Source organism: Pyrgilauda ruficollis, unplaced genomic scaffold (assembly GCF_017590135.1).
Source record: "Pyrgilauda ruficollis isolate IOZ18807 unplaced genomic scaffold, ASM1759013v1 scaffold23, whole genome shotgun sequence".
Taxonomy (NCBI): Eukaryota; Metazoa; Chordata; class Aves; order Passeriformes; family Passeridae; genus Pyrgilauda; species Pyrgilauda ruficollis.
In genome coordinates, this window is record NW_024522539.1 from 12,286,492 (window position 1) to 12,301,187 (window position 14,696).

The following is a 14,696-nucleotide window of genomic DNA, read 5'->3' on the forward strand; positions in this document are numbered from 1 at the left end:
GGTTATGCAGCTGATACAACTCTGGGAAAATGTGTTAAGCAGGTCCCTTCTGGCTCTGTCAGATGCAGAGCATGTCTGCCGACCTGCCTGGGTTGTAGCTGTAGCTGAAACAGTTCAGCATGAGTCACTGAAGCCATTTCAGTGCAAACTGCTCTGCCTGCTGGTGAATGCGGCGTCTGTTCTGGTGATGCAAACCAGGCCTCACCAGCACACGTCTGTTTCCTTTCTGCTTTTAATCAGCAAAAATTAGGACTGTCTAAACTTCTGCACTAGCCACTTAGCCACATGATGTAAAGTACAAAATACAAACCAGAATCTAATTAATCGTTTATTCATGTTTTAACTTCAATTTGAAATGAATACAAAACTGTTTGTAGGAAAAAAAGTGCAAAATATATTGGCTTATGAATTGATCCATGAAAGAGTGTAAGTTTTTATCTGTAGCCCATTACATTAGTTTTCTTCCATGTGACACAAGTCTGAGAATGATTGTGCCTTTGTCTATTCACATTGCAAATCACTGGCTGAAAAACACATTTTTCTAAGCTTTGCAAGACAAATTATTAGTGAACTGATCAAAAAAAGTCTCAGCTGTACAAAGGCCACTCTAGTGTCATATCTATACTGGAACAAAATTTTTAAAGTTCAAAACAAGCTCTTAGTTATGAAACCTAGTGAGACTAATTGATTTTTTTTTTTTTGAGTGCATATTTATTTTTCAGCTTACATCTAAAACATGTATATGCTGACGTATGTCAGAAAAAGCAGCCTTCATGCACTCAGATACTCTTGCCAACAACACAAGACTTATAAAGTTAAAACCTACAATTTTCCATTAATTTTAAACTATAAAATTTTATATCCAATATATCAAAATTAATTAGTGTCTAAATAATTAAAATATAAAGATGATATTGATTATCCAGGAACTTAAGTTTAAGTATTGAATTTACAGCCTTATATACACCAAAGAACAAAAGTTTTGACAATAAATCCAGTGTGTGTGTGTATATGCATTAAAAAAACCTTGTTTGATCTTCAAGTCACCAAGACAGATAAAACCTCTATGATAAGTAAAAGAGAACTTCAGTTTGCCTTATTAACTGCAATAAAATACCTTTTAGAAAGTGATAAATACGTGTATAAGTAACCTTTGTAGGCTTCTCTGCAAAATGGACTTCTGCCTACTCAGAGGTGGTCGCCTGTTGAGCAACGAACAGTGAAATGGGGACACTCTGTGGGGAAAGGAAAGTAATGCAATTTCTTGCTCTTTCTGGATCATCATCTTGAATCCTTTGCATTTTCCTGTTTATCGTGGTCTGGTGAAAAGAAGGGAGGAATTTAATTCCTGCACGTCATTGCTTACAAAATGCAAAATGGAAAAAAAAAATCACAAACATTGTTAGAAAATGAAGCAAAAAAACTCCACTATGAAATCTCTTCTGCCATCCTTAGAAAGGAGATAAATCCAACTTCATTCCCTCTTTTGTTTATTGTGCCACTAAAGTAGGGAAGAACACAAGAACAGATAACTAAATAAGCCTAAGTACACTGTGACCTAGTTACATAGATGCTGCACTCACCCATTACATCTGAGAGGAGCCTCCCTAATCCCCAGGCTAAAATTCACATGAAATCCAGGATTTCAAGAAAAGAATGTAGAATTATTTAAAAGATATGCACTATCTGTCTGCAAACACCAAAATGGATTAAATTACTTGGCATGTATTATGTTTAGTGGGGACAATTCCAAATCAGAAATTTAGAGGCAGAGGTTTTAGGATGCTATCCTTTTAGGATGCTGTTCCTCTGGGGATCCTGTCATTTTCTTATCTGCAACTGCAGGGCTGGGCTCTACGTTTTGGCCCGGTTGAGCTACAGAAAGGAAACATCATCATAAACTCTTAAAACCTTGTTGAATGCTAAACCAAGTTGCAGAGTGCTCATATGAAAAGGCTGTTTCCAGTCATCCCCACTATAAATGGCAACCTCCTCCCTTGGGCTGAGACCTCTGAACCCCAGGCTGTGGCAGCAGCAGCACTGCTGGGGCCAGGGTCCCACCCCAGCCCGGCATGGAGGTGACCTCTGAGCCTTCCCCAGCACAGGTGAACTCCTGGGGACTGCCTGGGATTGTCAGCTGTGCTACAGTGGCTTCTGACACACTGACCTTCTCCACTGATTTTACTCTATCCCACCTACACCATAGAGGTGGAGAAGCAGTTTATAAAAAATGAGAGTGCTTTCCTCTTTAATATAGCCATTTTTCTGTAAAGTGTTTTAAAAGCCAGAATTCTTCCTATTATGAACTAGAGGTTGTCTTGCTTTTGATTTATCAGAAGAATTTAAATTGAAATACTTAGAAACTCAAGCCTGGGGTTTACTTATTCTTTGAAGCTGGAAATCTCGATCTCAAGGGATTCATTCTGCCTTGACTGTGGGTTTTGTGTAAAGCAAAGCCAGATTGTTTTATTTGGTAGAGACTGAGCAAGCTGTTACTGACTTTTAAATATTCAGGACCTATTCCAAAGCAGGATGGTTGCTAACATGAATAATTTTAATGGAATTTTTTTATTATTATTATTTTACAGTCTGTGCTGTAAACTATCTTACTTCCAACTTCAGTTGTATAACCTATCATAAGGCAGGCTATGAGCAAGTAGCTCAGTGGGATTGTTTTATGCTATTGTGTCTGTAAACTGCAAAAAGTGAGGAAGCAGAATAGATTGAGGTCTGTCACTCATCCCCTGGTGATAGTTTTCAGCAAACATGGGGAGTTAATCTCCTAGACCAGCACACCAAACTGCAAATTGTTAAAAGGCTGTAGTGAGCTGCAGTGTATGCAACACTTTTCTTGCTTTCATGTGGTGCAATAGCCTGGCAGCCTAGCCAGAAGTCTGTGGCTTTACTGATGAAAATCTTTTTTTCCCAGTGTATTGCTATGCAGATAAAAGGAAATTCAAAACCATTCTATTAACAGGAGCTCTGGGGAGTCCCTATTTTATTTCCAGCTAAAGTAGAATCCAGTGTTTTAGGCAGTGATTTAAAATGTCCCACAGAGTATAATAGGAAACATTATCTTCCATTGCCCATAAAAATTTACTTTCACCCTTCAAACTGTGGATAATTACAGTATCCAGCACCCCCTGAACCTACCTGGAATTTTGGTCAACTTCCAGTGACACTTGAGTCATCTCTCCAGAGAAATTCTGAGGAACTTGGGCCACTTGGCAGCACTGCCAGAAAACCATCTGAGCTGGTTCTTGCAGAGGCCTCAGAGCCTCCAGGACAGGCAGGAGTCTCTCAGAGGTCAGAGCCCAGGCCTCTGCTGGCAGCCAAGGGGGATCCTAGGGACCAGGGATATCCATGAACAACACCTCTGTCACTGAGCACAGCTAGATCCTGAATTGTAAGAGCAACAACTCTGGTGGATTGCACTGGTAGAGCATTGGTATCACTGCACAGTTCAAGATTGATTGTTCCCTAGTTATTTGAAATGGTTATCTTTTAAAATGTAATTTATTTACTCTATTTAGGATTTATTCATTTTTTACAAATACTCTCTTAAAATACTTGATCATATTTTCAGCATTGGTCTGATTTTCTCAATTATTTCTCAGTAACTATATTTCAGTGCTCCTATATTTGAACATAAGGAATAAAGACTTTTGGATTAGAGTCAGTTTTATAAATAATCTCCACAGCTGGTGCTCTAAAACTCCCAGGGATAAACGTCATATCAGCTAGGAAGAACTGATCTATAAGCAGACTCTGCAGGTAGGAACAGCTGTGATTCATAAAGAAGCATGATGAGGCTTTTGGGATTTCCTTTGTCTTCTGAGAATTCAAAAGAAAAGAGATTTCTGGGTTCTACTGCAGAATTCAGGCATCCCAAGTGATCAGCAGGAGACACTGACAAAGCAGAAAAGCTCTGACTCCCAGGGTGTTCACAGTGTGCCCTCTCTTAGGGGCACCCAGAAGTGGCAGGGCCCATGCTCTTGCAGATGGTCAGAATAAGAAGTAAATGTATTCAGGAGCAGTCATGTCCTGGACATGGAAAAAAATTAGCAGACATTTATTTCAAATCTTCAATTCCCATTACTGTTATTTCAAAGCTTTGTGAATACCTGTGAATATCTTTCCTTATCCATTAAGTCTATCTAGTGCCAGTAAAGAATTCATATCTCTTAGGGAACAACATAGACAAAAACTGATGTCAAACTTACCAAGTATTGCAAGATTCCACTTCCACTGATGTTTTGATTTTAGTCTCCCTAGAGACCCTGTAAACGACAGCAGTAATTTCTGTGGTTCCACTTCCAGTAGTTTGCATGGGCACCATTACTCTAAATCCAGCTCTAACCTAACTCTCTGAACTGCCCAGCCAAGCTTTCATTGCTCTCAGGTGGCAGTCGGTGATCAACCTGCTAGAACAGAAACCCTTTAATCCCTCCAGAACACAACTTCCACACTAACTGAACTTGATTGACTTCCATCTAGCATGCAGTCCTTTGTAAGAGCAGCAGTTTGCCTCCTGACCAACAGCAGCTGCATTTTCAGTCTTGTCATACATTGAACATGGGGTTCAAGAGGTGTAAATGTGCTGGGCAAACTCAGCAGTGCAGCTTTGTCAGCAGCTTCCCAGGCTTCTGAGAGCAACTGCACTGAGAACCACGTGTTTCACACCCCATGAAAATAAAGCAAAACAGAGGTGTTCAGCAGAACATGGGCGTTCAGCACTGGGACACAGAAATTTAGGTAAGAAATAATTCCAGGTACATAAGTGATAAATAAATACATAGTGGGAAAGTTTATGAAATTCAATTACAAGTTCAGTTTACTGTCTACCTCTTTTTACGACTTCAAGTGCCAACAATACCCTACGTGCTCAGCCTGAAATGAGGTGCTGCAGTTTTTATCTTCCTTGTTTTGAGCCACTCCTCAGAGACACCGAAAATAAAATATCAAGTAACACTTTTACTAAGGAAAACTTTTATTTCAACTGTGCAATCAATCAGTATTTAGACAGCAGTTTCATAAACATTTGGCATTTAAACTTCTATTATTTTTTGGCATGACCTTGGGGTAGTATATAAACAACCCTGAAGGGGAAAAATGAACCAACACACTAGGTAACATTTACTAGAATGCTAGAAAAAGAAAAACAAATCCACATTATTAAACAAAATAGTTTTTAAAAGACATTAAAAAGTTACATTCAAATCAGGGCAAACATTAGCTTCCCTCATGCAATGGAATTCATGGAGCTGATCCCCTGAGACAAATATAAAATTAATACAATTCAGCTCCATCCTCCATTAGCCAGTCAGCCATTGCTGCCCTTAGAAGAAAATGGCACACAGAGTGAAAGGATCCAGACCACCACAATGTCAGATACACACCTGGCTCCTACACTGGCAAGTCATTCACAACTTAAAAAAAAAAAAAAAAAAAAAGAAAAAAAAAAAAGGAAGCCAAACAATCAAAAAGCAACATTTGTATAAATCAGTTTTTCATATACAGTTAGTCTTCACTGAAAACACACCAGGCAGATGCAATGTGAGTATATGCAACCATGAAAAGCTGAAAACTTCTCTTTTTGAAGAAGCCCTATGGAACCACAGGGCCCAACACAGCAAAGCCTTAAGCATGTTTTTATATCCCTTTTGAGTCAATCAGGAGTGGGCTCAGCATTAATCTAGAGGAATTTCAAAGAAATTAACTTACATTTGAGCCAAACCGAATTTGTGTTCTTTTCTCTGTTAGCAGAAAGTGATTTGGACTTGTATTGAAGAACTGTGGTTTTGAAACACATGTTCCAAAATGCTACATAGTGTTATTGTAGAAAGGCGCTCAGTATTTCCTGCAGACAGGAATCTCTCTGCTTTAGAAGTTGCCTGCCATTAGCAGAGCTGCAGCAACTGGCAAGTGTGTAACAATTGCCCAAGCTAAGAATTACCACTTTAGCCAATTACTAAGTGTAATTCTGCTTTCAGTTTTATGAGAATAATGTCAGTTAATTGATTTCTGTGAAATACCACCGGCATTACACCTGTGCAGCTCTCTCTGGTTGCCATGAATGGGATTTTGGGCTAAACACGGAGTGCCCTGCAAATCCTACCAAAGTTCCCCATGTCAGGAGATGCAATTTTCCCTGCATGAACTTCATTAAATGAGCAAAAATTCATAAAATGAACAAAAGCTCAGAGTTTGCTCAGAGTAACATTTTACTGAGAGCCAGCAGTAGCTATGCTTGTGTACACCCAGGCTGCAGCAAATGAGAAGTCATTCAAGTTGACTTGATTTGCAATGAAAAAGAGGCAAACTGACTTGAAATACTCAGTGTTTACTACAGGCTAATACTGGATTCATGGAGAGTTCTAAGACTTCTGTCCTTTTAAAATAATAGTACTGTAAAAATTTAAAAAACAAACAGAAGCTTATTTTGTTTGTCCAGACTATGCAAACTGAAATACAAATTAATTCTCCCATTGGCTTAAAAAGAAACAGGATGAGGACCCTGATTTGAGTAAGACAAACAAGATGAAGCTCATATCAAAAGCTTGGGATTAAACCCAGAGAAGGAATGAACTATGAGAATAATTAAAAACAGGCAAAGCAATGTCTTGATACTATTTTCTGTTAAAAATGTCATCAGTTATCAAAAAAATGGAGAGCTAATATAGGAAACTGAAAGTGATAGGTAGATTTTTCAGGTTTCTCTTACAATAGCAGAGCTGTTAAAAAGCAACCAAGTGATGTGCCCTGTCCCGCACAGCACACACATTCCCAGTCCTGGCTAACTCCTGAAAGATGGCAGAGCTTTTATTTGTTAAACATGAAGAAAGCACACAAGTGTAGCTGTGGGCAGATGGAGCATTTAGTTTTGACTCCAGGCCTTGCTGTGGCACTGAAGGGCAGATCCTTTCTTACAAACACCATCACCATGGTAAGTCATGGTTTCCTCTGTAAGTTTTGATGCTTTTCAAGTCACATCAATGGTAACATTTTTGCTTTTTGTTTAAAACACAAGAGCTGCACATACACTCATTGCACCTGCCATGGCCCCTTAGTTCTTACAACACTTAAACAAAATCAATTCACATAGTGTAACACTAAATTCCACATTTATGTTCATCTTCCAGAACATATTTAGCAAAATTCATAATTAAGAAATTATATTTTTTTTCTCCAGGACCCAGTTTCTACAGACATAACCCAGAAGAAAAACCTGGAAAACCTGAAACCAGTCTGCCTGCTCTTTCTAGGCAAATGAAATGAACAAAGGGAAAAACTCATTCCCTTAGACAGCCACAGGTATAAACGTTGAAAAAAAATATAATCTGTAAGATCATATTTATAATTACATGCACTGGCTTCAAGGCTATGAAGCATTTAAACTTAAATTTTGCACTGTTACAATTATGAAGGATTGATTCTGCTATTAAGTTCAATAGAGACATTATCAATTTCTACAATTTTTTCTGGATATTCCTTTGCTTACCTTGTTGGTGTTTTCAATCATAAGACAAATTTTCTCTCACAAAATCTTGTGATATTTTAGTACTAGGCCATGAATTTTGAGGAGAGGATTTTTGTTCTGTAGAAATCATGACTATGCCAAAGGGAAGTACATGAATGTAGACTGGGTTCTGGAGAAGTGTTTTATATTTGGTTAACATAAAAATAAAGAAAAAGAATAATTAATGCCTAACTAAACTTGCCTATACGCTGAGGTAACCTTAAATATCTTTGGTTTCTTTATTTGCTGATAAGAAGTACCTTGATAAAACATTAAGTGATTAATTCAGTTCTGCGTGCACTGCTCTCTAATACACTGAATATTTTCAACTCTTTGGTATTGAACTTCAAGCATCTATATAAGATTGGCAGATTTTATATGAAGTCTGTTTCTCTCAGATTATCCATAGGTTAAACTATAGAATGGGTCTTTGGAAGGAAGAGTTTAGGATTTATAGTATTTACCTGTAACGAGGATAATTAAATTATACCCCATTGCCAGTACTTACAGCAAACAAGTCTTTGGAGAAGCAGTTACCCTCTGCATATCAGCTCTTTCTGAATGCAACTAACACAAGAGTCTACTCTGAAAGATGAAGTGTGAAACTTCATGCTACAGTTACACATTCTTACTCTAGTTTTGATTAATTCACACTCTACCTAACTAAAAACAGTACTCTGCTGTACACTACACGTTCTGCCTGACAAGACCGAAAATAAATCTTTGGTGAAAAGTTTTCTTTTTCTTCAGCAAGTAGTAAAAAAACTGTTTAAAAATATTTTTCTTAATACTGTACTGTTCATCAACTACAAGCTGGAGAAAAAAATTACACTTGGAATTCTTTGGAGATATCTGCTGGCATTTTAAGTTTCTTTAAAGGCTCTTATAACAACAAGGTAGTTAAAATTGTTCAATACAACTCACCTATTCAATCGGCTACTAAATTCAAGAAGTCCTATTGGTTTTTGTTAGTAACTACTTATACAATAAAATGTATTCAGCTCTTCAAACCTATAGCTTTTTAACTAGTTCAATTCCTTTTGGGTAATATGTGGCTTCCTTCTCCTCTACAGAAAAGTCTTTGGTACAAGATCATTCTTCAAGCATTTGAATTGCCACTGGTGAGTGTGTACTGCATGCTTCAGGACTGGCAACAGCTCCAGGGAAAGAACTCCAGGAACCAGAGCCCGATTCCTCAGCACAATCCAACCACGAGAGTAGGGCTTACCCACAACTTCTGACCACCTACTGACACTGAGGAGCAACACAGGAGGTGACATCAGCCTGGCACACCTGGAGGTGACATCTCAGTCCCAGTAACATCAGTGGGAGTTCTGACAGACTTAAATAGAGCCAGGAGTTCCTATGGTTGATTTCTCACAACATTATATTTTAAACAATTTTTTAAAGTAAAAACATATGCCTAATTTTTTTTTTTCTTTCTCTCTTACTTTTTTAAGTAGAACAGGGAAAGAGGAGGAGTGAGAAGAGGACTGGATATAGATACAGGCAAGTTTATAACATTGAATGATTCCAGCCTCCTCCCTGTCTCTTGCTCTCTCCTATTAAAACACAAAATGATACCCTGTCAGTTTGCTCCACGTTTCCGTGAGGCAGCTTAAAAGTAACAAACTGTTCCCTGAGTACAGGAAAAAAACAACAACAACAAAATCCAAAAAAAACCACTAGAATAATTTTTTAAGGAGGTAGTATAAAACAGGAATTGCATGGGTTCGAGGCAGTAGCAGTACTTACCTCTTTCAACAGACTCTTCAACTAAAGCTCTGGCTTTTTTTTTCTCATGGTAGCCTAAGCAGAGTTTTAGATTGGCATGTAGGTAAAGTCACTCCCTGAGCTAAAATTCCTGGCTAATAGCACACTAGGTGAAGGCAAGGAGCAGGTTTGCATCCTAACAGTTCTGAGACATACTACAATGCTAGCATTGCTTATCAGCACTCAAAGATGGGTAAAAATGAACTATAAACTCATGGTACAGCTTATTTAAAATATCTAAGAAGCATTTAAGGCATCTTTCTGTACTCCAAAGGAACTTTGTGAATGCTAAAAAGGAATAAGGCAAATCAGTAATTTCATAATATATAAGGCAAGGCACCACTGCTAAGAAGTACTGTGATACTGGAATACTCAGTGTTATTATCTATTCCATAACTCTCAGGCAAAGCCAAGCTGTTTGAAAATGCTGAGTACTTCTTCATATTGCTATGATTTTTAGCCTTAACTGTGAATACAGGGGCAATATTTGTCACACTGTGGGGAATCCAGCATGTCCCAGAGCCCCAGGGATACAGCATATATGCTGCCAGCAGCTGCTGGCACAGGTTTCTGAGGAAAGGCACTGTCCTAGGCTTACTGAGGGTCTAAGAAATCAAGAGGTACAAAAGATTTCATGTGGCTGTATATGTGGAAGTCCCAGTTCTCCCAGTTTTTAACATACTCGGTGTCAACCACATGAAATAATACCGTTTTATACTCTGAGGTTTCCTTCTTTTTAAAGACAGAGCTTCAGCTAAACAATCTTGTCCACCAACCTATACAACTCCCTGATCACTGAGTACATACACACACACACACACGCACACACGCTCTCTGCACATAACTTGGGGCGGGGAAATGAAAACAAAAGACTCCAAAATAAAACAACACTACTAGGAAGTATCATCAGTTCCATAGCTGAGACCAACTAGAACACAAATGAGGTAAAGCAGTCGTCATTCAGAGTTCGCCTCTCGGCAAACTGAGGTAGATAGTCAGCAAAAGGGCCAACAGCCTTCCCTTTGCTCCAGTGACGTATTCTTAACCTTCGTCAGAAATCTTCACTCCTTTCACATCTTTTGACCACCGAACATTCAAAATGAGTGAGCTTTAAAAAAACAACCCAAAACATAGGAAACAAACCCCCCAACATTCAACAGAACTATGGATCACCCGCTAGGTCAGCTAGGCTTTCCACAATGAAACTTTGGCTCCCTGTTCATTGTCCTTCGAACAGACACACGCTGGGACCGGGGCCGGGCTCAGCGGGGCCCGGCGGGGAGGCTCTGCAGCGGCGGGGCCTCCGCGCCCTGAGGGCTCCCCGCGCCCGAGTCCCTGCTGCCCAAAGGGCTGCTGCCCGGAGGGGTGGCTCCCGGCACGGAGGAGAGGTGGATCTCGTCGTTGGACTCGTGGGAAAACCTGCCGGAGTCGCCGGTCTCGTGGCTCCCCTCGCTGTTGGCCGAGTGCTCGGTGTCGGCCGCCACGGCGAAGGGCAGCGGGAAGCTGGGCGGCTGGCCCGGGGAGCCGGGGGAGCCGGCCCGGCCCAGCAGCACGGCGGGGCCCGGCTGGTACAGGCACACGAACCTCCTCTGCGGCTGCACACGAGCACAGAGAAAAGAGCCTCAGAAAAGCTGAGCCACATTTGGAATTTTTACTGCATTTTCTGTCTCCTATTCCACCAAAATGCTTCTCTCAGGGCTTTCTTAAAGGAGTTTAAAAATAATCAATCTCAAGTCTTGCTCATACTTTTCCCTTCCACAGTAGATGAAATAAACCTTCTAGATAAGTATGGCTAATAAAAAATTATTTCACTGGAGAGACATGAAGAGTATTTTAAAAACACACTTGGTAGAGCTCCTTCCCATCCCCTCATGCATATTCTTTAAGCATTACTCCTTAGGCAATAGCAAATATTTTTCATATAGAGGCATCAGAAATAAACAGCTGTTTGTAGAAATATTTTTAAATATGATTTTACCACATGGATATCAAGACTTTCTAATTCTTAAACACACAGGAGCACAATACAAGTTAAAATGCAATGAAGGACAGTTATATTCTCCATAGGTATGAATTTGCATAGTAATGTTCCAGATTTGGTTTAACATTTCAGTTTTAAACTGCTCTTTCTTCTCAGCCAAATAACAACTATGTCCAGACCAACAATTTCAGAAGCCGGATTGTTCTATTCAGGTTCTCAATTTTCTCAGTACTTTGGGTATATCATCTAGTTTCCCTTCTTTGTTTCTCTTCAGCCAAAAAAATTTTAGCTGCCAGAGTAGGAAAGGATTCTTTATTTTAATATTATTTTTGTTTGAAAATATATATTTAATTTGTGCTTATATTTATACAGAGTCTCTGCAGAAGTAGTTCATGCAATGCAAAGTACACAGAAATCTTTCTGCTCACAAAGGCAAAGGCAAGTAAGCAATCAGTTAACAGTAGAGTTAACAGTGTCTGCCTACTGTAAAGAGTCACTGTGTCCTGACAATGTCTGTCAGAAAATGGAATTTCTGTCAGACTTTAGTAGGATGAGGTAGAACACCACCAACCTTACACAACTGAAACTATCCAATTAATACTAAGACCACTAAATATGTTTTTCATAAACAGAAAACTATGTATCTTCCTTTGCAAAGAGGGTATTACAGTAAAGATTGTGCACCTCTGCCCATTAGAGCAATTACCTCTTCAGTCTTTGCCTTCTTAGCATCTTGGAAGAACAACCACCTTTTCTTGCCATTAGTCTTTGTGACAGGTCCATAGCTGTTAATAATCAGATCAGATCCTCCCTACAACAGAGGAAAATGCAGACATCTATTTTAATAAAGTAAATTTCTAAGAGACTTGAAAATATTTTTCTATTCCTACCTCTCGGTTCCATACTGAAAATGAAGACAAATGAAGCCTCAGTAGTGAGTCACATTTTCGTGGTCTGGTACGCCTCTGCTCAAGACAAGTCAAGAGCAGACCCACTAAATCTGGCAGCTTTCTGTCCTGACCCAAAGCTGCAGTACTGCAGGCACACAGCAAAATATTCCAGCTCCTGCTCTTGCTCTAGTACTTAGAATGAGGCCATTCCTAGGCAGTTTCTGTGCCTCTGCTGGGTCCATTTCCATGTCTCAGCTCTCACACATCTCCTCAGGGAGCAGCTGCACTCAAGTTTGCAGTGGGAGCAGAAGAAGCCTGAAGACAGTAAGTCTGCATGTGAAAGGAAGGCCACTGTGGTGGTGTCACACTGGACTCCTGGACTGAAGGTTCTGCACCTCCACTGGTACTTTCTGCCAGCTAGGCTAATTTATAATGTGACTGAGTATGAGTTTATAAACTGCAACATTGTCTTACCAGTAAATATAGGGAAAAATAACACTTTTCTGAACATCTGCTTAGTGCCATATTTGACTAGACTGTGCACAGGCACTGACTGAGCCGGGTGCTGACAGGAACTCTCACTTTTCTCCTGGGACCAGCAGAGGCCAGCGAGCAGCCCCGAGTCCGTGGAGCCTTTATCCTTTGATGCTGTGCCAGGGCCACACTCTGCAATCTGCAGAGTACAGTTGAAGACAAGTGTACTCAACCAAATCTCCAGCTGAACTTGCAGATAAGTCTTGAAAATTTGAGCCTGGATTGCCAACTTTGTGCTTGTTCCATTAATAAAACAGCCTCCTGGAGGTTCATAAGATATATATTTTACTTTTGATAAGGGCTCTGATATTATAACAATGAATTCTAAAGAAAGATTTCTGACCTGGGAGTTAGCAAAACTCACAGTACCTTAGCATCAATGAAGCTGTTTCCCACTATCATTGGCAATAAGGATTCTTCATTCTCTGCAATTCCTTCAATATTCTTCTCCACTTCATTAGGACTGGCTAATGAGATGCTGGTATGTGACAGCTGGTCAGTGCTTTGCTGCACAGGCTTAGGAGCAGATGCTTTCCTACACAATGTTAAGGAGGAATAAAATTGACCCACAGGAATACAAGAAAAAATAAATCAAGGATAAACTTCAAAGCTATTATTAATCAAGTAATCCTGGTATATTCTTGGCATTTACATTTTGTTATATGATACTCCTAACTCACATGGAATTTAAATGTTATTGCTTGTGATAAAAATAACATCTGCTTCCAGTTAATCATACACAGTAGGCTACAAGCTTATGTGCAGACAGGAATTGTCATGATTAGTAATATTACTTGGAGGAAGTAACCACTAATGACATTAAGACCTTTCTACCATACTACACAGAGACTATCTCCTAGTTCATATTTTTTCCTGCATGTAAGCTAAAAAGGCCTTGTTACTGGAAAATACTTTCAATGAATTTTTACATTTATTATTTCAAGTGACTTATATTTGTTCTGATCCCAAAGTTTTGGGCAGAGTCACTGGGCCAGTTTATACCCGTTAGCAGCTGGTGACAGACGCAGATGGTGACTTGCACCACTGCAAAGAAACTGCATCATGGATCTGCTTTAAAATCTGCATCATGGTACTCCTTTATGTCCGATTTCCTCACGTCCAGCAGCACCAGGGGGTTAAAGCCTTGCCAGCCAGGTGTGGGCAGGCTGGAGGGTTCAGCAGGAGGAGCAGAGGATGAACAGCAGCATGCTTATCTGACCCAAAACAGGGGCTCAGCTGCAAACGTGCCTCATACTGAGTTGTCACTGAACCACTCTGCGGGTTCTTCCTCCTTTTCATTGGAGAGGGGGTTCAGGCAGAGTAGGAAGAGCCAACAAAGTGCTTTGTTTACAACACTGGTAGAAACAGGTGAAGAGACAGTGCTTCAGAGAACTTAGCTCAAACTTTGAGAACAAAAACATACCTGGCTTTACTGCGATAAATTAAGATCAGGATGCAGATAAGGATGCAGGTCAAGGCTATGCAAACCCCAACAACAATGCCAGTCATTGATTTCTGGTCCAGATGGTAATAGTCAGAATAAGCTGTATCAAAAAGGAACACAGAAAGGCTCAGTAAATAAGAAGAGTTAACCCCTGCTCCCTGTCAGGAAATTAATAGGGTTACAGTTACTGCCACAGAGACAAATGCTTCCTTCTAATGAGATTTCCAGGCCTTCTCTGTCATACATTTTTATACTTTTGAAAATAAAACTTGTAGACCAGAGGAGTGTCTGGTCAGTGCAGTCCTGGGAGGGGAGGAAGAGGACAGACCCAGTGCTGCTGGTATCTCAAGCCAGATAAAGGACTAAAAGGAAATGCCTTAGAAGACTGGCTGCAAAGTTACTGATGTAAAATTCAAACCAGATAGGTATTCTCATTTAAAAGGCAAACTTTCCATTTCTGACCAAGAGAATTAGACCAGTTCTGAGTTGAACTGAGACAAAAAATCCAAAATTGTTTCATTTAGAAGAAAATGCTGCACTGTTAGGACTGCCTCA

At 39.8% G+C, this 14,696-nt stretch overlaps 1 protein-coding gene across 1 annotated transcript in view; it reads right to left on the reverse strand.

The window, feature by feature from the left end:
* Positions 1–10,554: 10,554 nt before the first annotated feature.
* PRTG (protogenin) overlaps positions 10,555–14,696 on the reverse strand; it is a 76,702-nt gene continuing 72,560 nt past the window's right edge. Inside the window, 4 exon segments of the mRNA XM_041468939.1 lie at positions 10,555–10,887; positions 11,980–12,084; positions 13,067–13,232; positions 14,121–14,241. Of these exon segments, the coding sequence (XP_041324873.1) occupies positions 10,555–10,887; positions 11,980–12,084; positions 13,067–13,232; positions 14,121–14,241 (725 nt within the window).